Source organism: Echinops telfairi, unplaced genomic scaffold (genome assembly GCF_000313985.2).
Source record: "Echinops telfairi isolate 266 unplaced genomic scaffold, ASM31398v2 ScPeMD7_7420;HRSCAF=8458, whole genome shotgun sequence".
Classification (NCBI taxonomy): domain Eukaryota; kingdom Metazoa; phylum Chordata; class Mammalia; order Afrosoricida; family Tenrecidae; genus Echinops; species Echinops telfairi.
In genome coordinates, this window is record NW_022111320.1 from 46,173,106 (window position 1) to 46,195,069 (window position 21,964).

Genomic DNA, 21,964 nt, shown 5'->3' on the forward strand with positions numbered 1-21,964 from the left:
ATCCTATGTAGAAAGAACATTCTGCCCTTTCCAGGACATTCTGTTTATCTGTCTATTACTGAATTTGTCATCCACCATGACTTTAATAGTACAGTACTATATTATCTGGGGCTTACATTTCTGGTGAATTCTGGATTGTGGTGTGAGAGTGATTTAATGCCCGTTTTTTCCCCAGAACCTCATGCATAAGACAAAGCCAACAAAGATTTAGCAAATGCATAATGAATGAATGAATAAATGAAAGTGAATGTGTAGAAGGGCTGAGTATTGTTATAGGTGAACAGTGATGAAGAGGAACTCAGAGTATCTTTCCCAAGTACAAAATGTAGCGCTTTCCATGTATTAGCCTAAGGAGTCATTCTCATAGCTCCACGCAACAGCTAGGACAATCCATGTACAGATGCGTAAGGCTTGGGGGAGTTGCTTGAGAACTTGCTCTACCTTGTCAGCCTAAAGACTGTAAGGCATTGAAAAAGTGGTGTTGCCTCCAGTCCCCGGTTTTCTAGTTTTGAGGAAAATGGGGTCTTATGGAAATATACGTGTTGATGTAACGTTGTTTAAGGGTATTGGTTGGTGGAAAAATATAGAGATCATAGATTGAGGCTGAAAGGGCCGTCTTTTTCTCTAAGGCAGTGGTTCTCAACCGTCCTAATGCCTCGAGCCTTTAATACAGTTCCTCATGTGGTGGTGACCACCACCAAGCATAAAATTATCTTCGCTGCTACATCATAGCTGTCATTTTGCTACTGTTATGAATCGGGCGACCCCCGTGAGAGGGTTGTTCGACCCCCAAAGGGCTCACAACCCACAGGTTGAGAACCACTGCTCTAAGGGGTAAAGACTGCAGAACTTTCTCTGTATACAGAAGACAACATGGCTTGTGCTTGAGTGTGAGATACAAGATATAATAGGAAGAGTAGAAATGCGAATCATCCCGCCCTCAGATCGCATCCTTGCATTGACCACCAACCAGCAGAGTACAGTGGCTGTGAGAAATGTCCCGCACACATCCAGCTCCAGGTCCTGTAACTGACCAAAGGTCCTAGCTGCTGGTCTCCGAAATCCTCTCTGAGTTTGTACCTAGACCAAACTCTTCATGGTCCACTCTCAGCCAATGGCTGAGTGAAAAAGAGATATAGAAGCAGCCACATTCTTAGGAGACATCGGACTCCGTTAATGGTCACCTTTGGGTCTAAGGCTCCTACATTAGAATTCTTGGGACTCCAAGATACTCCCCTGCTTCTCCCCCCTCTCCCCTCCCACCATCATCCTTCGCCCCTCTCTCCATCTCTCCAGATCAAACTGATGTCATGGGTTGTCAGCTCTCTCAGACTCCCTCTCTCTGTGTCCTATGCAGTTGTTTCCCTAATGAAACCTTTCCATATTTAATCCTGTCTTGGTGTCTGCTTCACAGAGCGTCTGAATAATGCATAGCATGAGCTTAGACTAGTTAATTCATCTTTGACTCCATCACCTTATCCGTCAACAGATTCTAATACTTGCTTCATGGAGTTACTAGGATGACTCTAGGTGGTAATGCAAGGAAAACTCTACAGTCTGTACTTGGAAAATATAACTGTTTAGTAAATGTCACTTTTCTTCCCTGTCACATCTTCTCTTTTCTCTTGGACTCTCCCTAGCAATGGGGTTAAACGGCACTTTCCCGTGCATAACTCGCCTGTGGCATTTGGGAACGCATGGAGTCGCGGGATAATGAAATTGTCCTGTTTTCATTACTGTCCCTCCACATTCTCAGGAGTGGCTTCTCCATTTTGGGGAATCCTTTCTCTGCAATCTTCGATCTGCTCAATAATGCGAGTTGAAAGGGAAAATAGCTGCCCGGGGAAGTCTGATTAAACGGTGTATGCTAGCTTTATCATTCCTTCCATAAGGTTAATGCCAAACGCTTTACCTTGTCATCCAATTTCCGAGCATTGAAGGCAAGTTCAACGTAGTCATCATTGCCAGATAATTCTTCTGCAATCACCTAAACAAAAGGTCATGACACGCATCAGTTGCAGAAGGTAGACCACTCGGCCCAGCTCTCCAGCAGCAAATGTGGCTCCTGTTTGACCCAACGCCAACCCAAATAAAGTTGAGACAATGAGCTTTTCGGCCATCCTGAGCCCTGCCTGATGAACATGACCCAGCCTTTCCAGGTATCCAAGAACACTGTGTGGAAGTGGACATCATCGGTAGACAGATGCCTCGATCTTATGTACACTGATCATGAGAAGAGAAAGGGGGACATAAGATGGCGGCAGAAGTTTGGAGAGATTTCGCTCTTTAAAGGTCATGTATCACTCTATGCATAACTACCGGTATATATACTCCGCCCCCCCTCTGGGAATTTAAAAAGGAGGAAGAAGAAGAATCTTTATTTACTGGTTTGAATTGTGCTCCCAGAGGGCAGGGGCATATGAGTAAATTGATCTCTTTATCCTTTCTAGGGTGATGATTACATGGAAGTATTGGACGCTCTGTCTGAGGAGTGGGGCAAAGACTGTCCCTGGGATTTTGGAGATGAAAGGGAGAGGTGGGATCCCAGAGGAAGACAAAAATAAGGACATGAACCCTTAATATCCAGGACAGGGCTTTCCTGACAAGATATTTTTTTGTGTACGGGGAAGAGAGGAATATCCAAGAGGTTCTTTCCTAATAAAATAATTTCCTCATAGCCAGTAACTCTCAAAGTCTTGGACCAAAAATAACAACAAACATCTATGGACCAGTCCAGCAGCAAATAGGCTAAGCCATCTATAAATGTTCAGGGTCCCGGCCCATGAGCATCCTTGTCAGGGTGGTCATGTTGCGAGGCTGAGGGTGAATTCAATCTCAGTTCTTTCTGACTTCAGCTGTTCCACCGAGAGCACTCACTGATACGTTTAAGTTATTTGTTCATTTTACTTACATATGAGACATTTAAGTGATTAATAAAGTAGAAATCTTATCATAAGAGAGAGAAAACAGGAGTCTGAGTCCCATAGTAAACATTCAGGGAATGCTTGATAAACCAGGAGCTATCATCTTTATATTTTTCATGTGGCCCTCCCTCTTTTGTCCTGGATCATCTGAACCATTGTAAATGCTCTTGGCACGATAGTCCTTGACTGTTTTGCAGTTCCAGATGCCTTTGGGAAGCCCAAGAGAGCCCTAGCCTGAGACCCCACCTTTTACACACATCTTCCAGTGTTCTCCAGAAGCCAGTGAAGTCAGTGAGCTGATCCAAGGCCCCAAATTGAGAGGGGAATTGAAATACTTAAAATTCAGAAAAAAAATTTTAAATCCTGGGATATCTGGAGGAAGAAAATCTCCAACACATCTTACAGGGGAAACTGTCAAGGTGAGCATTTGTGAAAGAACATTGGCATATCTCAGACCCGAATCCCCCATTCTGTGTTAGTCTGGGTAGACTAGAGAAACAAATCCACAGAAATTCATATATATATATATTTTTATATAAAGGGTTAGTGTACGCTAATAAAGCATCCCAACCCAGTACTATATATATATTTCATATAAAGGGTTAGTGTACATTAATAAAGCATCCCAACCCAGTACTATCCAAGCTCCTAAGTCCGAGATTAGCCCATATGTCTGACACCGATCTACAAAGTCCTCCTTTATCTCACGAAACACACACAATGATGCCGACTGCAGGAAGAAAGTCGAGTCAGTGAGTGTGTAAGCATCTCAGCGCTGGCAGGGGTCTCCCCACGGCTGCTCCAGCACCCAGGGCTGCATCAGGGTAGGTCCATGTGGCTTCTCCTCAGGGATGTCTTGCAGGAAGTGAGCTTTGTCAGCTGAAGCAGGGAACTGGCTAAGGCAGCTGCACCCTGGTCCAACCATCAGAAAGCAAGAGACCCGAGAACTAGAAAGGCAAGGCTCACTGAGCCATTTATCCCTCTGCCCTTCAATTAATTCCACATGTGTTTATTGGCCAGGTTGGCACAATAAACCTTAACTAGCTCACATTCCAATACTCATCTGGAGCCATAGGCTTTCAGACTGAGCTCTCTGATCCATGGCTTGGTAGAGCATGACTGGAATCTTTAAAGACCCATCTAATTTATAATTGAATGTGGCAGCGCAGGATAAGTTTCCACAGTGCAAAGCCTCTTTAAATTTCAACCCATAAACTCAGATGAAGTTCCTGTGTGAATGGCCACAACAATCACCATTGAGACTGTTTTAGAATTTTTTCCTTAAAAAATTGTTTTAAAAAAAAGCCGAATCAGTTTCTCTCGAGTTAAAAGAGAATGTTCAAAGGAACTCAGGAGATTTGCCTTCTGACCATTTGCCTCCTTCGTAATTTATATTCTCCTCATACATTTTTTTTTCTTTCTTTTTTCCCCTCCACACAGATTAAATGGTTGGACCCCTTGTGTGATGTCAACATTTCAAAGAGTTTGAGTTCTATTTGAAATGTCAAAATTTATATAATCCTCGAGTTACCCAATAGAATATCCTGTAATGATAAAAATGCTCTATTGTCTACACTGTCTAATAGAACAGTCACACACGAGTGTTGAGCACTTGTTAGGGGTGGTTAAGAAATGGAATGCTTGAATTGATTTAACTTTAGATGATTTTATATAAGTTTAAATAGGTAAATGGGGTTTGAAGCTACTTATCACACGGTTCCAAACTATTATATCAAGAACCTGAAAAAACCAAACCCACTGCCATTGGCTCATTGCCACCCTATAGAACTGAGGAGAACTGCTCCTGTGGGTTTCTGAGATTGTGACTCTTTGGGGGAGTAGAAAGCCTCATCTTTTTCCCAGAAGCAGCGGGTGGTTTTGAACTACTGACCTTTTAGTTGGAAGACCAATGCATAAGCACTATGTTGTCTAATCTCCTGTATTATTTCAAAGACTAGGTTTAAATGCTGGCTCTCTGAAGCTTCGGCAACCTTGGACAGCATGGTATTTCAGAAAAATTTTAATTCTCTATAGAAATAAGAGACGGGAATAGGCATATTTGGTGATTGATAACCCCAGACAATTTCAGATGGTACCTATGTTTGATAACTCTATGGTTCTCCCCAACTATATAGTACTTGCAGAAGTGCTTAGAAGTGAGTAATCTCACTTTCAAGTCCTCTGTCTTCACCAGGGGCAGAAGGGTCAACATTCCATCAGCAGGAAGGAGAAAGAAGTGGAGAAGGCAGGAAGGGGGGGTCTTGGTAGTGCAGTGGTCGTGGAATCAATTCCTAGTTGGCAGACGGTCTACCTCTTGCATGCTTGCAGTGGACCAGAGAGCTCGCCCAAGGCACCGCACGTGGCAGAAATATGCGTGTGGGGGGCTTACCGTGATAGAGGACTTTCCTGCCGTGTTCCCGTGCTTCAGCAAGGATTTGGACAATTTCCTCTGGGAAACAATCTGCACAAAAGGAAACAAAGGGGGGGATATTTGTCATGTGACCCCAAGTCTCGGTACTTCCAGCTCCACTAATAATTCAACAGCACTTGCACTGCAAGGTTTATCCATGTGCCTGTTTTTTTTTTAACAAGTCAAACACTTTTGTCTTTATTTAAATATTAAATATTTTTAGGTGTTGCTTGTATTTGTAATATGTTGTGAAAGACTATTCCAGCTCTCTTACTTGAAGCTTAATTGAAATAAATCAATAAAACAAAACAATATATTGATAAGACATGAATCACCCCCCAAACCGTGAAATTAGCAGAAAGGAGAAAAGCAAAGGTCAACAGGATACGGCAGTTCTTAGGGAAAAGAATATAAGGATAAACATAGGTTCAAAGAGCTATTGACAATATATGCTGGAAACTTCTGAGAGGCACTGGTGATTCAGTGGTAGGATTTTCACCTCCTGGGTGAAAAATTCCCAACAGAAAACCTTATAACCAGTAGCTGAGCATGGTCTAATCAGTCTCAAAAGATGAAGCCTTCAGGGTGAAAGGCTCTCAAAACACCGCTAGAGAACCGGCCCCTCCCCTGCCGTCCAGTCCATTGGACTCGACAGAGGCTTTCGGAGGCGGTGCCTCTGTCTGGACGCAGGTGCCCTCAACTCTCTCTCACAAAGTGACTGGTGGGTTTGAACGTCACCTCGACCTACCACTGTTTGTCTTCTTTTCTGTCTCACCTCTAGCAAAGCATGATATTAAGGGAGTAAGGAATGAAGTCTAGATAATTCAGTCAATTAGGAGGTGACTTAACAGGTGCTGACGCATGTGTACAAAAGTTGGTTGGAAAAAGTTGAACATGTACATTAAAATAAAGTAGACAGAGCTTCAGAATGATCTCACATGAGCCCTCAGCCTCTGTGCCAAGCGGGGAATGGGTGCAGCACGGGAATTGAATCCCAGGTCTAAATATACCTATATCTACAGCCTCTAGAGCTCTGGTTTTAATGTATTAACTAGTCATTTATCACGTTTAATCATCTAGAAGCTAATGCTCAGACAAGCCAAGGAAGAGTGATTGGGGTCCTCACCGTGATTCAGTGTCAATGCACAATGGGGAATGACAATTAAAATCCGTATCATCCTGAGAGTTATTTTTAGTGAAACTTGCCCTATCCTTGATTCTCCTTTTCCTTTGTTTGCTGAATGAGGTTTGACACTGATGCCTGTGTAACCTAGGATACTCAAAGAACGGATGACGTAAGGGTGAAACCTATGTTCTTGCCTCAAACCCAACACCACACTTATTGCCACTGAGTCCGTTCAGACTCCTAGTGACCCCACAGGACAGGGTAGACCTGATCGTGGGGGTTTCCAAGACTGTAACTCTTTATGGAGGTAGAAAGCATCTTCTTTCTTCTGTGGAGTGGCTGGTGGTTTAGAACCGCTGACCTTGTAATTAACCACCCAACATATAACCACTATACCACCAGGGCTCCTGTGTCCTTGCCTAGGGAGAACAAAAGCACTAGCAGCTTCCCTCTAGCTGGCTTCCAATGGTCCTCACCTCTTGCTCTTCCTGCTCTTTTGTCGTCCCCTCCTCTTGATGGTGCGATGGACCCATGACTTGCCCCCCACGGGAAAAAAGACCACCAAAGAGATGGAAAATAAAATTTGAGATTAGGTTACACAAAGACAGTACCTTCCATCTTGCTCACAATTTCTCTTCTCTCCCAGAATTCTCACTATGAGGGAAGAAAGCTACCATATTGCGAGTAGCTCTATGTAGAAGTTTATGTGGCAAAATCTATCTTTGACCAACAGCCAGTGAGTGTGTGAGACCTGTGAACAATCATATGAGTCAGACTGGAAGCTGGACCCCTCTCTCCTTAGTGAGTCTTGACATGATATCACTTTGATTGCAGCCTTGTAAGGGACTCTGATTCAGAGAACCCAACTAAGTTGTACCCAGATCCCTGATAGGCAGAATACTAAACGGGTGCCTTTGTTAAGCTGCCAAGTTTTAGAGTAAGATGTAATGCAGCAGTAGGTAATGAATACATATATTATTCACAGAAAGCGAGAAAGAGTGAAAAGCAGGAGGCAAATTCATCCTCTGAAATTTTCATATACTTTTTTTTTTTTTGTCTCTGTGCCAGAGCAATGGACATGCTAAGGGGACGGTACTGCCAAGTGCAAAAGTCTGGACAACTTCCCAAGGTCAAGCAGAACAAACAATCCTGATGTTCAGTGTGCTGCAATCTGCACTGGAGTGTTTCTGTAGAAAATTGATACAATTAGATGGGGTAGTTTGAATATGGGGTATGGATGCTTCTTGTGAGTGTGTGCTGTAGAGTTTATTCCAACTCACGAAGACCCCATCGGATCCCATAGGGGTTTCTAGGCTGCAATCTTCATAGGAGTGGATCCCCAGATCTTTTCTTCCATAGCAATGGCTTGGGGGGTTTACAGGGCCAACCTTTCAGCGAGCAGCCCAGTGACTAACCACGGCACCACAGGGGCTCCTTGTGTTGATGTCTTAGGGACCTTTGCTTCCCATAGGACGGAACTGACTTTGGCTAGAGAGTCAAGCTTTCACTTTTATGGCAGGAGGTTGTACACACAGACCCCTTTGCTCCCATGAATATGTGCAGTTCCCTGCTGTGTTCAGGTGAGAGTCAGTGGAGTAACCAGCTCATATTACTAGACAACAGTATTTTTGAGATTTAAAAGGATGTTGTGTCAAGATGAGGAAGTTCTTTTTTTGTCAATGTAGTCTTTTCTATAGTTGGGCATCAGAATTTGCCCCCAAGGAATTCCCACTCCTGGTGAAACCACTTCTACTGAGAGACAGCTCAGAAGGCAGAATGTTCCCTAAAATGTCATCTCCAGTGGGGTTGCCAGGTCCTCCCTCACTGCTGCATAACACCCCCCCCCCTTTAGGAAGCCTCGGACTGAGCTTTTCAGGTGAGGATGATTATCTTTCAGTTAAATGGAATTGGTCTAAGGTAGTGGTCTCTGAATAGAATTAAGCTTGAGGTGCTGGATGTGAGAAAAATAAAGATAATGTCCTTCCTATATTTCCTTTAGATGTGTCTGGACTATCTCTACTTGAAAATCATGTATCACTTAGCTGTGGAATCCCGGAAGCTCAAATATGGGAGAGGATGTAAGGCTACCTAGTCAAACTAACTACATAGGATCCCTTGCGGCACAGTTGGCCAATTTTGGATTGTTAAATACAAAGTTGGTGGTTCAAACCCGCCAGTCACTCCTTGAGCGATAGATTTGGCTATCTACTCCTGAAAAGCCCTGCAGCCTCAGAAACCCTACCTAAGGACTACCGTGACTCAGAATCGACTTGATGGTAATCGCTGACTACATATATTCCTTTGGCCTTATTGTATCTTGGCTGGGGTGGTGATGAATATGACAACGGACGCTGTAGAAAATCTCTTCGGAAAAGTAACTATTATGTGGCAGGTGATTCCCGCATTCTGTAACTATTTATTTAGCCCCCATGGTTGGCCAGACTTGGTGCTAGGGATAGGATGGTAAGTAGCATCAGATCAAGGTCTGAACTCAAACTGCTTGCACAGCAGTGGGGGCAGATGGGAATTCACCAAATGGTCACAGAAACAAGAATAACATTTCACCAAAGAGAGCTGCACTAGCCATGGTCAAGACGATGGGTGGGAGGATGGGCAGCAGGCCAGATGAGAACAGATGAACTAAGAGACTCTTAGTTAGTGAGAAGCATGGCCGGAGAGTTGGAGAGAAGCCAGACTCATGAAATAATAAGCTGTAAAAATATCAGGATTTGGAAATGGACTGACCAGAGCAGCGGTTCGTAACCTGTGGGCTGTGACCCCTTTGAGGGTTGAACCACCCTTTCACAGGGGTCGCCTGATTCATAACAGGAGCAAAACGACAGTGATGAAGTAGCAAGGAAAATCATTTCATGGTTGGGGGGTCACCCCAACATGAGGACCTGTATGAAAGGGCCACGGCATGAGGAAGGTTGAGAACCCCTGGACGAGAGGGAGCAAAAGATGGGTGTCATCAATGCATTGCTGGGTTGGGTGGCGTGTCACTCACGGGCATAAAAAATGTGTCAAGAGAAAAATACATTTGGGGCAAGACATCCGAGTTGAGAATTGGGGAAGAAACTAGATTGGAGGAAGCTGAAGGAAAAAGGGAGAATGGAATTAGTAATGTGAAGAGAGCTCTGACTCTTTGGCTATAATATTCAAAGAAGAAAGAATGCTATTTAGATGGGAGTGAAAAACTAAGTAAAATTCCGGTCCTAATGGGCTCTAGACTGACTCATGGCAGTGAGTGAGTCTTTTACACACACACACACACACACACACACACACACACACACACACACACACTCCCTGGATGGCCCTAATGGTTAAGTGCTTGTCTCCTGAGGGAAAAGTTGGAGGCTCCAGTTCACCCAGAGATGCCTGAGAAGAAGACGCTGGAGATGTACTTGCAGCCAAATCAGCCATGGAAAACTCCACGGTGCACACTCTATGCTGCCACACAGGTCACCTCCTGCAGCCGAGATGACACACCCGTCGTATTCAAAGTGGGTCACTTAACTAACGTTAGGGCCCTATAACTTGATATGATTATTTTTCATAGATGAGGAAGTTTGGGCCCAGAGAGTTTAAAACGAGAGAGATTTCCAAGGCAGCAGAGCTAAGAGGTGGGAATCACATGGGCCTGAATACAAGTCTCACTTCAGACACTGATCTCCAGCGATATGATGGCTGCTACGTAAACTCGTGAAGCATATTCAGAACGTTTTCGCGGGTGGACTAGCACTGTATGCACTTGCGTTTAAGCAGTGGATTTCATGTAAATGTGCTGGATCTTCCTATGTAAACACGGAGACAAATATCACAAGATAATCAGCCCAGCCTGGAGTACAGAATACCCTGGAGACGTGGACTTTGGTCAGAGGTAACGAGGCGAAATGATTTAGAACATAGGTTCTTTATGGATAGCCATTAAGTAACACAGGTGAAATTTAAAGTGATAAAGGAATTTGCATTCTTTCCAACTGTCAATTCTGAAACCAATGGGCTCACTTTTTCTCCCCTGTGCACTGCAGTGGTTCTTGTTTTGTTGACAAAATCATTGCTCTCCCTGCTCCCCACTCATACTTGGTTCTAAAAAAGCCCCTGCTTCTCAGAATAATGTACATATTATCTTAAACTTGAGCTGAATCAAAACACAACAGAAAATCCAGAAGACAAAGAGTGAAAGGACATCGGCTAGACTTTATAGTTTCTCTTCAGGGGTGTTTTAGCCAGCTGGGAAGGAAAAGACACGCAAATAAATAACACCAGAGGGTAGCCAGCCCACCAACTAAAGAGCCTGCAATATATCCTCTTTTCTCCCAATAAAGCTGAGCTCAGAAATCACTTGAGGCCATTGTCATTCTGGCCCCATGGGCTAAATGTTGGGCTGCTAACCACTACATCAGCAGTTCAAAGCCACAAATACCCTCTGTGGGAGGAAAATGAGACTGCCTGCTCTCTAAAGATTTATAGTCCCAGAAACCTGAAGGACAGTTCTACTCTGCGCTATAGGGTTACTATGAGTTGGAATTGATTCCATGGCAGTGTGGAATAGTCATTCTGTTTCACCTATATTTGGTACCTACCTCCATGGCTTCAGATGACCCAAATAACCCCTTTTCCCCCAGGCATTAACCCCCTCATTCAGTAGGTGTACACTTAGGTGTTCGTCTTGGTAGGTAGGTAGCAGTCTTCCAACTTCTACATGCTCTTTCTTCAAGAAAGACGGAGGAAGAATTATTCATGAGAATCTGGGGACCACAGCTCTCCATCCATATCTAGAAATACTAACGTGTCCATTCATGGGGTGTGAAGAGAATGCTACCCCATACCTAATTTGGCTTTTGGGAATTGATAGGAATTAGGCAATTTCCCAGGAAATCATCCCTCAAGATGTGAGCCCCTGGGTGTAAAGCGGCTAATCAAGCAGGCCTTCATCTCAGAGAATGAGTAATAATTAGGGTGGGAAACCTTTCATTGTAGTAATCATCAACAACCCTGGAGGGTCTGTTGGCATTGCCCTTTTAGGAATGTTGGGCCCAAATAGTAGGGGTGTCCAGCTGGCACAGTGATCTGTGGAGAACAGCTCCTTTGTGGTAAAGCCCACGATAAATGGGCCAATCAACTTATGGGGGGGCTTTACCACAAAGGGGCTGCTCTCCACAGATGACTTGCCTTTTTGCCACGGAAGCAACAGCAACAGGCTCACAAAGGGCAGGGGAGGAGAAGAGAGACAATGACAAGGACACACCCTGACCCCAGCTGATGACAATTTGAGACTGACAGCTAGGAAGCTCTGCCTGCCACCAGGCTCAAGGGCGTGCCCGTGTCAGAAATGCTCCCTACGGCGGGTTAACAGCTGCAAGCCTTAGCAATCAACAAAAGAATGAAATGTTGGGGAGGGAGGTGCTAGTTGAAACCCTCTTTTTAACTAGGTCGGACTGGAGGGGAAGTTAGTGCCCCCAGGGGCCCGACGTGCATTCCCACACTGCTCTGGGGCTGAGCATCCCTCCTGGTGATGTAGCCGTGGGCTTTGGTCCAGGGGGGCTTCCCACTTTACAGGGACGTCTGCTGTTCTAGTGAGATGAATGGGAACAACACAAGTTGCTTGTTGTTTTTTTTTTAGCAACGATTCCCACACATTCTGAGTGCATTCGGCGGACCGTTCTCTCCTTCAAGGTCCTTTGGGGAACTGGATCCTCATTTCATGAGATGTCTTCAGAATTGTTCTCTGAAATGGCTTTAAAATTCTGTCCTGAAAATAAGTATCTATTGGACACTTTCTATGTTCCGGGGGCTGTGTTGAGGCGACAGCAGTGATGGCAAATATTAACAATCTATTTAAAATAGTGTACATAGAGACATGGAGTATTGACTGTGAGAGACACGGAGTCTCTCATAGTCTGAACGGATAATCCACCACCCCTATTACATGAGGAAAAACAAGTCAGTGTAAATAAGATGGGCCATCACACAGGAGAAATAAAAGTTTAAGATCTCATGACTGCAAGACATCACTGCAATTGACAATCTGCCTGAGGGATGAGCCTGTGACCAGTTTGAAACCCCAAACTTTTGTCAAAAGTCATCTCTCTGTAGTGTTCTTAAAATGATTAATATAAGGACTGCTGGCACCATTAACGTTTCCCATTCTCTCAAAGCAGTAGACAGTGGAAGGCCTGCCCACTGCCTCTCACACCTTTTCAGGTCTGCATCTGGACCTTGGAGGGGGCTTTCTCTGTATGCAAGCCCGCTGTCCACAGGCACCGCAAACTGAAGTCGGGACAATGAGCTCCCTTGAGAAGCCCTCAAGGACCGTTGGTTGCTAACCACAAGGTTGCTAACCACCAGCTCTCCATGGGAACGAGATGCAACATCAGCTTTGTAAAGATGACTGCTTTGGAAACCCTGTGGCGGCAGTTCCTCTCTGTTGTAAAGTAACTGGACAACAAAGAGTTTGGTTTGGTAGGAGAAGTCTTCAACCAAAGGCTGGCACATTTGGGCACACAGAGTTCAGCTCCTATGGCTGTGGGTTGGGGGTTCGAGAGTCTGAGGTGTTGGCGCCACCCTAATACCCATATTTCTGCCTCCGTGGAATTCAGCTCCGGTTGTTTTGCACGGGGATCTGTAAGGTCGTACACTCTATATATTGCATTAGCTGCCTCCTTTTTCTTGTCTCAATTCTCCACTCTTCTCCTGGGATTTCCCTCACTTCCCTCAAATCTACTTACTCTACCATCCTTGTCTGCTTCTGGGGAAACATGGACCAAACTACGGTACTTAATCTATGTCAGATACTGGGTAGAACACGTTACCGGTTATGTGACCTAACTGACTGTCATTTCATCGTCAAATCCCAAACAATAGGAACGAGGGAACCCAGGCCCAGGAACATGGAGGCGCATGTCTGAGAACACACAGCAGGAGCTGGATCCATTCCTACCTTGAAGGGACATCAGCTGTCCTCAGATGCCATCGGGTCGGTTGTGACTTACAGCTACCCTGCGGACAGCAGGAAGACGGAGGACACAACCCGGCACCATCCTCACAACCAACGCTCTAGCCCAGCCTATTGTGGCAGTCATGGTGTCAGTCTGTCTCCTTGAGAGTCCTTCTCTTTTTCCCACACTTTATCAAGGAGCCCCGGTCATGCCTTGGGCTGCTAACTGCGAGGTGGGCAAGTCAAAAACCGTCACCTGCTCCGTGGGAGAAAGAAAGGGGCTTTCTACTCTCATAAAGAGTTACAGCCTCGGAAGGGCCTAGGGGCAGTTCTACCCTGTCCTGCCGGGTCCCCATAAGTCAGAATTCATTCAACGGCTCTGAGTTCATTTGGTGTTGTTGGTACCAAGCATGGTGTCCTTCTCCAGGAACGTGTCCCTCCAGACAACCTGGTCAAAGTGCATGAGACAGCGCTGCCACCTTTCTTCTAGGGGGTATTTTGGCTGTACTGTTCTAAGCAGATTTATGCATTCTTCCAGCAGTCCATGCTATATAGCCCCTTCTTTGCCAACACCACACTTTAAAGGCATCAATTGTTCTTTGCTATTCATTCACTGGCTTTCAAGTGCATATGAGCTGATTTATAAGACCACACCTTGGGTCAGGTGCACAGTATCCTTCCTGGTGACATCTTTGCTTTTTCACACTTGAAAGAGGTCTTTTGCAGCAAACATACCAAATACTATATGTTGTTTGATTTCTTGCCTGTTGCTTCCATGGACATTGATTGGAGATCCAAACAAGATGAAATCCTTGACAACTTGAATCTTTTCTCCATTTATGGTGGTGCTGTATTTTTGTTTTCTTTATGTGAAGGTGTAATTTATATTGACGGCTGTAGTCTTTGATTTTCATTAACCAGTGTTTCAGGTCTTCTCACAGCAAGGTTGTGTTCGCTGGATATCACAGACTGTGAATGAGTCTTCCTCCAATCCTGATGCTTATGTCTCCAACTATTTGCTCAACACACAGATAAAATAAATAGGGGAAAAAGATGCAACCCTGATGCACACCTTTCTTGATTTTAAAATACACAGGATTCCCTCGCTCTGCTCAAACATCTATCTGTTGGTGTATGGATACAGTTCTGCGTGGGCACAATTCTGGAATTTTCATGATTTCCAATGAGATCTATGCTTTGTTATGATTCAAACGGTGAAATGCCTTTGCATAGTCAATCAAACACCGGTAACATATCTTCTTGGTATTTTCTACCATGATCCATCTGCATGATCCATCCAGCCATGATCCATCTGCATTAGCAATGATATGCCACAACTGACAACCTCTTTTGAATCCAGCTTTCTGGCAGATCCCTGTTGCTGTCCTACTGCAACCATCTTTAAGTGAGTATTTTTAAAATTGTACTTACAAGTGATATGAATAACATTACTCAGTTATTTCCACACTCTACGGAATCACCTTTCTTTGGAATGGCACAGATGTGGAGCTCTGCAGTATTTTATTTAATATAGACCACGTAGCTATATTCCAAACTTCTTACATCCCTTTGTTAGATTTTTTCGGTTGGTATTCTATCAGTTCCTAGAGCCTGTTTTGCACTGATGCCTTCAATGCAATTTATATTTCTTCCTTCAATACTATTGGTTCTTGATCGTATGTTACTTCCTGAATATGCTGAACATCTACCAGTTCTTTGGGGCATAGTGACTCTGTGTATTCCTTCCACCTTATTTTGTTGCTTCTTGCATCATTCATTCTTTTGTCCATATGATCCTTAAATATTGCTACTCTAGTTTAAATGATTTACTTCAGTTCTTTCAGCATAAGCAGTACCATGTGTGCTCTGCCCTCTTGATTTTTTAACTCTAGGTTGTGGCACATTGTATTGCAATACTTTACTTTGTCTTCTATAGCCACCCTTTGAAATTCCGTCATTGTTGCTTTCCTTTATCCTTGCTTTCATTCACATTAGCTACTCTGTGTTCAGGAGAAGGTTTCAGTCTCTTCCGACATCCGTTTTGGTGTTTTCTTTCTTTCCTTCCCATTTTTTTAAATGAACTTTGTTTTCTTTTTGTACTATGTCAACTCATAGTTAGTCCGGTCTCTGGTTATTAGTATTCAGTACATCACATCTACTTTTGTGATGATCAGTAAATTCAGGTGGGACCTACTCAAGGTTGTACTTTAACTCTTGGGATTTGTTTTAATTTTCTTCAGTTTAAATTTAACTTGCATATGGGAAATTAATGGGCTCAATTAATGGCTTGTTCTGCAGGCAGAGCTGGCCTTGTTCTGACTGCTGATATTAAACTTCTCCATTTTTTTTCTTCCATGGATGTAATACATTTGCTCCCTCTGAATTCCATCCAGTGAGGTCCATGTGCACAGTGGAGTGGATGTTGCTGAAAAGCAGTTATTAGTAGTGATGATGTCATTGGTCCTACAAAATTTTCTCATGAAATCTCCAACATCAGGTCTATTTCCATGGGCATGCTTTCCTGGCTACGGATCCTTTATGTCCAACGTTCACACTATAAGCACAAGTTGTGATCAATAAATCTTGAGTGCATGTTTCATCAATGTCAACCTGCTGAAGTTGGTAAAACTTTCTATTTCTTCACCATTTTCATTAGTATTTGGTGCAGAATTGAACAATAGTTGTGCGAACGAATCCTGTACGTGTATGGATGTTACCTTATCACTCACAGCACTGTGGAAAGGGCCAGAGTTTTTAAAGTTGCTTTGTAGTCTCTTTGGCGGATTGCAGGTGATGGGCCACATTCTGGCTTAGGGCCTAGTCGATAACAGAGTTTGTGTTGGTTCTGTGCTTCCTTTGTGGAGGGTTGGTTGTGGTTGTGGTTTGGGTCATGGGCAGATTTTGTTTTTAATGGTATTGCCCCCACAATTCCCATTAGAAGTTTAAACTAGTAGGGGGGGCACCTGTGGGGCGAAGAAGCGTTTTCCTCTTGCTTCTCCCTATGGGCCTCCTCCGTCCCGCCTGGCCCCCTCTTGCAGAATCAACAGCAGCAGCAACAGCAGCAAGACCAGGGAGCTTGTTGGAAATCTCAGGCCCCGCTGGAGATCTACTGAATCATCATCTGAATTTCATGAGATCCCCCCTTGCTTGGCACACACGTTGAAGTGGAGACCAGTGAGTCCGAGGGGGAGTATTACAGCAGTGCAATTTGATCCGATTTAAATGATTTCTAAAGGAAGGGTTTTTAAGTTCATCTGTTCTGCGGGTTTGGACTTTCATAAATGGGCAAGAGTTATGGGAGCAAAGAAAGGCACAATGAATGTTCTTTCTCAGTCACTTGGTGGACAGAACATGCACCATGCCCACATCTACTTTATGTAAACCAGCCCCATGCTTAGTTCCCCAGTGGAGATCCACACAAGGACCTCTGGAAAGCGCGATTCAGAATGGCAGTAGCGATGGGTGAGCCACTGGTTTGGGCTTCCTGGCTTAAGCTTCCTATTAAGTAGGGCTCTAATTACTTCAAGTGTAATTATAGGCTTTTACCCTTTCTCTGACTTCATTAGCAAGGGATGGCGTGGAGAGAGGATAGGAGAGGGATTTAAGCTCTGCCTGAGTATTAATTATCCATCGAGGTCCCATCTCTTGAGGGAGGCCCCATGGCCATCACAAGTGACCCGAACTCTGTTATTAGGCAAGGACTACCCACCTGCTGGCCTCCCAGCCCCGGCCACACCATGTGGAAATCAGGATAAAGAGGGAAGGGTCACATTTTGAAGCAGCCTGAAGCTCACAGTAGAACATTTCGTAAGGCTCGGTTTCAAGAGCTCTCAATTGCCCTGCAGTTGTCATCTTTGACCATAGAGGCAAGCAAACATCACTGGTCTCTATGGCAGACAGCCCGCTTTTCTGTCAATCTGTTGCACTGTGGTGGCTTGCCGGTTGCGGTGATCCTGGAAGCCATGCAAGGGGTGTTTCAAATGTCAGCAGAGTCACCCATGGTAAACAGGTTTCAACAGAGCTTACTGAGTAAGAACAGGCTTGGACGAAGGAAGAGGTGGTCCACTTCGGAGGCATTAGCTATCAGAAACCTTATGAAGAATAGCGGAACATTGTCTGAGATGGTGCCAGAAGATGAGCCCCTCAGCTCGGGCGCACGCCGAAAACACTCAGGGAAGAGCTACCGCTTCAAGGTAGAGTTGGCCTTCATGTTGTGCTCAGAGGAAAGCTGGCCACACGTCCCTTTGCTCACAGAGGGAATCAAAAGCAGCCAGCCTCCTTGAGTTATTGGAATGTGGAGTGTACAAAGGCTGAATTAAGGAACTTTGGAAGTCATCAACAATGAAATGGAATGCACAAAGATTGCTATCATAGGCATTGCTGTTGTGATGGTTGTTTGCATCCATAGTGCCTTGCGGACTGCAGAAAGAAACACTGCCAGGTCTTGTGCCATCCCCACGATGGTGGGTATGTCTGTAGCTACCGTGTCAACCCATCTTCTCAAGGGCATTTATGTTTTTGCCAGGAGTGTGGCACCATGGAAGTCTACCCAAGAGAGGTGGCTTAACCCGCCCAAGTTGTCACAGCTGGGAAGTAGCAGAGCTAGGACCGGAATTCAGAACCTGGTTCCAGAGTTGGCCTTTGCTTGCCAGATGTCCTGCCTCCCATAAGTGACTGAGACAGGACACAGTGACAAAATCTGGGCTAAATCGCCCAGATGCATAAGGGTTCACCCTTCCCCTTATCCTTAAGGAGCTGACCACAGAGGGAAGCTACCTCTTGCTGAGAACACTTCAAAGGTCACTTAACCCTCTCCCTATGTCCATTCCTGCTATTATTATAAGACACAAATCATACACAAGGCTTCGAATGCTGGCCTTGGGGTATGACCTTGAGAAGGTTAGCCTCTTTGAGCTTCAATTTCCTCACCTATGAAATGGCAATCATATGGCCAATTCCAAGTGTATAATGAGTAGAGTGCACGCTAACAATCACCCAGCATCAGGCATACGGATGCTTAGAAATGCTACTTTTGTTCCTTTTTCTTTCTTTCTCATTCAATGACTCCCTGAGTAGAGATTTCAGTCAGCTTTAAGGTTAGACTTCTGGTTGCAATGTATGGGCAGGGGAGGAGACAAACAGATGGATTCTAGAGATCTGAGTTGGTGGGGCCTGATGAGTGATTGATGGGCTGTGGGGGTGGAAAGATGGATGAGTGGGAGACATGAGGGAGGGCTCCCCAGGTGGGCAGGGTCTCTGTATGTGGACCAATGAATGTCCAGGCCCTGATCAAGGGACACAGTGGTGGAGGGGCAGACTGACAGGGTGAGTGGGGAAGCAGGAGGAATAGTGAGCGGGATTTGGGGACGTTGAGTTTGAGATACTTGTGAGTCATCCCAATGAAGTTAGTATCTCGAGCAGCAATTCTCAACCTGAGGGTCTTGACCCCTTTGGGGGTCGAACGACCCTTTCACCGGGATGCCTGATTCATAGCAGTAGCAAAATTACAATGATGAGGTAACAATGAAAATAAATTTATGGTTGGGGGGGTCACCACCACATGAGGAACTATATTAAAGGGTAGCGGCATTCGGGAGGTTGAGAACCCCTGCTATAGAGGCTGTTGAATGTGTGAGTCTGGGCCTCAGAGGAGACTGCTAGTGCATGGGTGATAAATGTAAGGGCAGGAAGTGATGGGAATGGGTGAAGGAAAGAAAGAGGGGGTGAGAGTGTGGCAGCCTTGCCAGCTGAGACCCATGGGCAAAGCTGGCTGGGAGAGTCAACCATGTTGCCCCTCCTCATGATCCCTTCAGCCCTTCTTGGGGGACCTGCCTCTGGACCATGTACAGTCAGAGGGAACATGTTTTCCTCTGTGCCAGCTCAGCCTGGGACTAAACGAGGAGCCATGTGTGTGTTAGGGGTGGGGTGGAGCATTTCGAGTGAAGGTGAGGGTTGAGAGACATTTTTAGGGCAGGCCCGTTTTCCTGTTTGTGAGTTGGTAGAAGCTCCAAATGGAGTCAGATTTAAGAATGGAAGGGTCAGAAGGATGCAGGGGAAATATCATTTGCTTGCGTTGTACAGGGTGGTGCCAATTGGTAGAATCCAAATGGATATTTTGCACTATATTTTTACAAACAGAAGTTAAATGGCCACCTGTAGCTGTGACGTCAATTCTGATTCACAGCGACCCTGTGGGACAGAGCAGAATTACCCCATGGGGTCTGTAAGACTAATCTGTACAGAAACAGACGGCCACGGCTTTCTCCCATGAAGTGGCTGGTAGGGTCAAATCCCTGACCTTCTTCTTAGTAACTGAGCGCTTCAACAGTGTGCCACTAGGGCTCTTTCATTTGCTAAAGGTCTTCAAAATGCCTGTCCCCACACACCATTAAGGTTAATTTATCCTAAGCAAATGATTGTACAAGGGGACAAAAATGTGGGTGACATGATTTCACGAGCATCTTGTTTGTAATTGGGAAGCTGACTTAATGTTCACAGTCATGGACAAGTTACATGGGAGAAGTGACATAGCCATCATGGAACAGTGTCTCCCTTCAGATGGATGATACAGAAGTATGTGCATTAACAGGGAACATATATGTATTCACAGGGAAAAGTGTTCATGATATATTTTACTATGAAAAATCAGGCAGCAAAAATCATATATATAAGTGACCGTTTGCTTTAAAAGAGGACTGTAATTGCATGCGTGCATAGAATGTATGTAACAATATGCATCAGAATGTTCCCTAGGTGCCTCTCCATGGCGGGGAAATGTAGGGTTTTATTTTTCCAAATATATTTTTCAACGAGTCGGCAATATATTTATGTACCATAAAGCTATAAGTCCATTTCCTAATGGAAACAGATGGAGGAATGAAAAATGATGCATTGCAGAGACAGATGTGGAAGAAGTCTTAGGTGATTAGAGGAAGAGTCTAGAATGGGGCCTGCTAACAAAGAGCTGAAGGAGGGGCCATGGTGAGGGGAGTTTGGGAACTGCCAACAATGATTGTCAGAGTCCAGGTTCTGGGGGACTGAGGGAGGTGAAGATTTAGAGGCTCGGTTCCCATGGACTCATGGCTGATACAGTCTCTATTTCTCAATCATCAGCCTTCCTCCAAGTTTAATGGTAACCATGGTGGCAAGGAGGTTGGTCCTGACTGACCAAGCACAGACTTGCTTAGTACTTGAGATGAGGCTGTTTCCTTCAAGTCAGAAGGCACCGATTTTGGTCCTTGTTCCTTCCTGAAAGATTGTGTCAGCTTTACAAATGCCGACAAGGTTGAGAAGTGTAATGGAAACATGAGAGAAGAATCAAGTGAACGTGAGAATTCATGTATAATGTTCATGATCAGAGCTGGTCGTATGTAAGATCTGTTGCTCTTCCCTCTGCCTGGAATATTTTCGAGATATCTCTGCCTGGCTCACACCACACTTTCTTCCAGTCTCTGCTTAGGAAGGGCTTCCCTGATCTCCTCATCCCATTCCCATCACTATCCCTTCTCTTGCTGAGATTACCTTCCCACATACGGTGACCCTATGTCTATCAGACGGTTTCCAATGGCTGAGTTTTGAGAAGTAGATGAACAGTCATTATTGCCATAAGCTCCCCCACCCCCACCCCCCACCCCTCTTCCTGTATCCTCAGGGGATCATTGCTCCCGTTGCTGTTTTTGAAGGGTCATCCATCCTGGCATCCCTACATCGAACGATCTTAATTATACAAATGAACACATGCAGGTCTAATAATGTTAATGAGGCAAAACACTAGACTTACTAGTAAGGGGAGGGAATATTAAAGAACCAGAGGACAGTTCTGTGTTTCATCAGTGCTCTACCTCACCTTGAATTTTCATCCCCTCAGTGTGGCCCATCTGAGAGGGACTGTCCACCAGAGGGGAGCGGATAACAGAATTGTAGGTGAATGGATATATATGATGGGGTAAGATACGGCTATAATAATATATATATATATATATATATATAACATATATATAATAATATATAACAATAAGGGTTCAGGGGGAGGGGGGTGGGAGAGGGAGGGGACAAAGGGGAGCTGATATCAAAGAGTTTAAGAAGGAAGGAAATGTTTTGAAACTGATTGTAGTAGCAATTGTACAATTATGCTCTATTCATTTGACCTGTGGAATGTTATGACATCTGTAAGAGCTCCCAACAAAATGATTAATAAATCAAAAGAATAAGAAGTAGATGGACAGATATTTCTTCTGAGGTACCTCTAAGTACAATTAAACCTCTAGCCTTTCATCTAGCAGCCAAGTATGTGAATATATGTACCAGCCCCGACTCCCTGCCCTTCATAGGACTTATTATCAGATACACCTTACCTATGAATAGACTAACCTCATATAATAAAGGGTTTAGGTCTCTTGATCCATAAATAAATTACCAGTGCCTAAAACAGTATCTTACTAAATGAATGATTAGATGCTCAATAAATGAATGAATGTATATTTATTTGAAAGAGTGAATAAATGCACAATTTTGTTATTGCCAGTAGTGATACATGAATGAATTATTCATTAAAATTTAGG

At 44.5% G+C, this 21,964-nt stretch overlaps 1 protein-coding gene across 1 annotated transcript in view; it reads right to left on the reverse strand.

Annotated features, from left to right (window-relative positions):
* Nucleotides 1-21,964, reverse strand: part of CPNE4 (copine 4) — a 521,121-nt gene that overhangs the window by 163,479 nt on the left and 335,678 nt on the right. The window contains exons 4-5 of the mRNA XM_004704001.2: nucleotides 5,314-5,385; nucleotides 1,913-1,987 (exon numbers count right to left, since the gene is read on the reverse strand). Coding sequence (XP_004704058.2) covers nucleotides 1,913-1,987; nucleotides 5,314-5,385 — 147 coding nt within the window. The remainder of the gene's footprint in view (nucleotides 1-1,912; nucleotides 1,988-5,313; nucleotides 5,386-21,964) is intronic.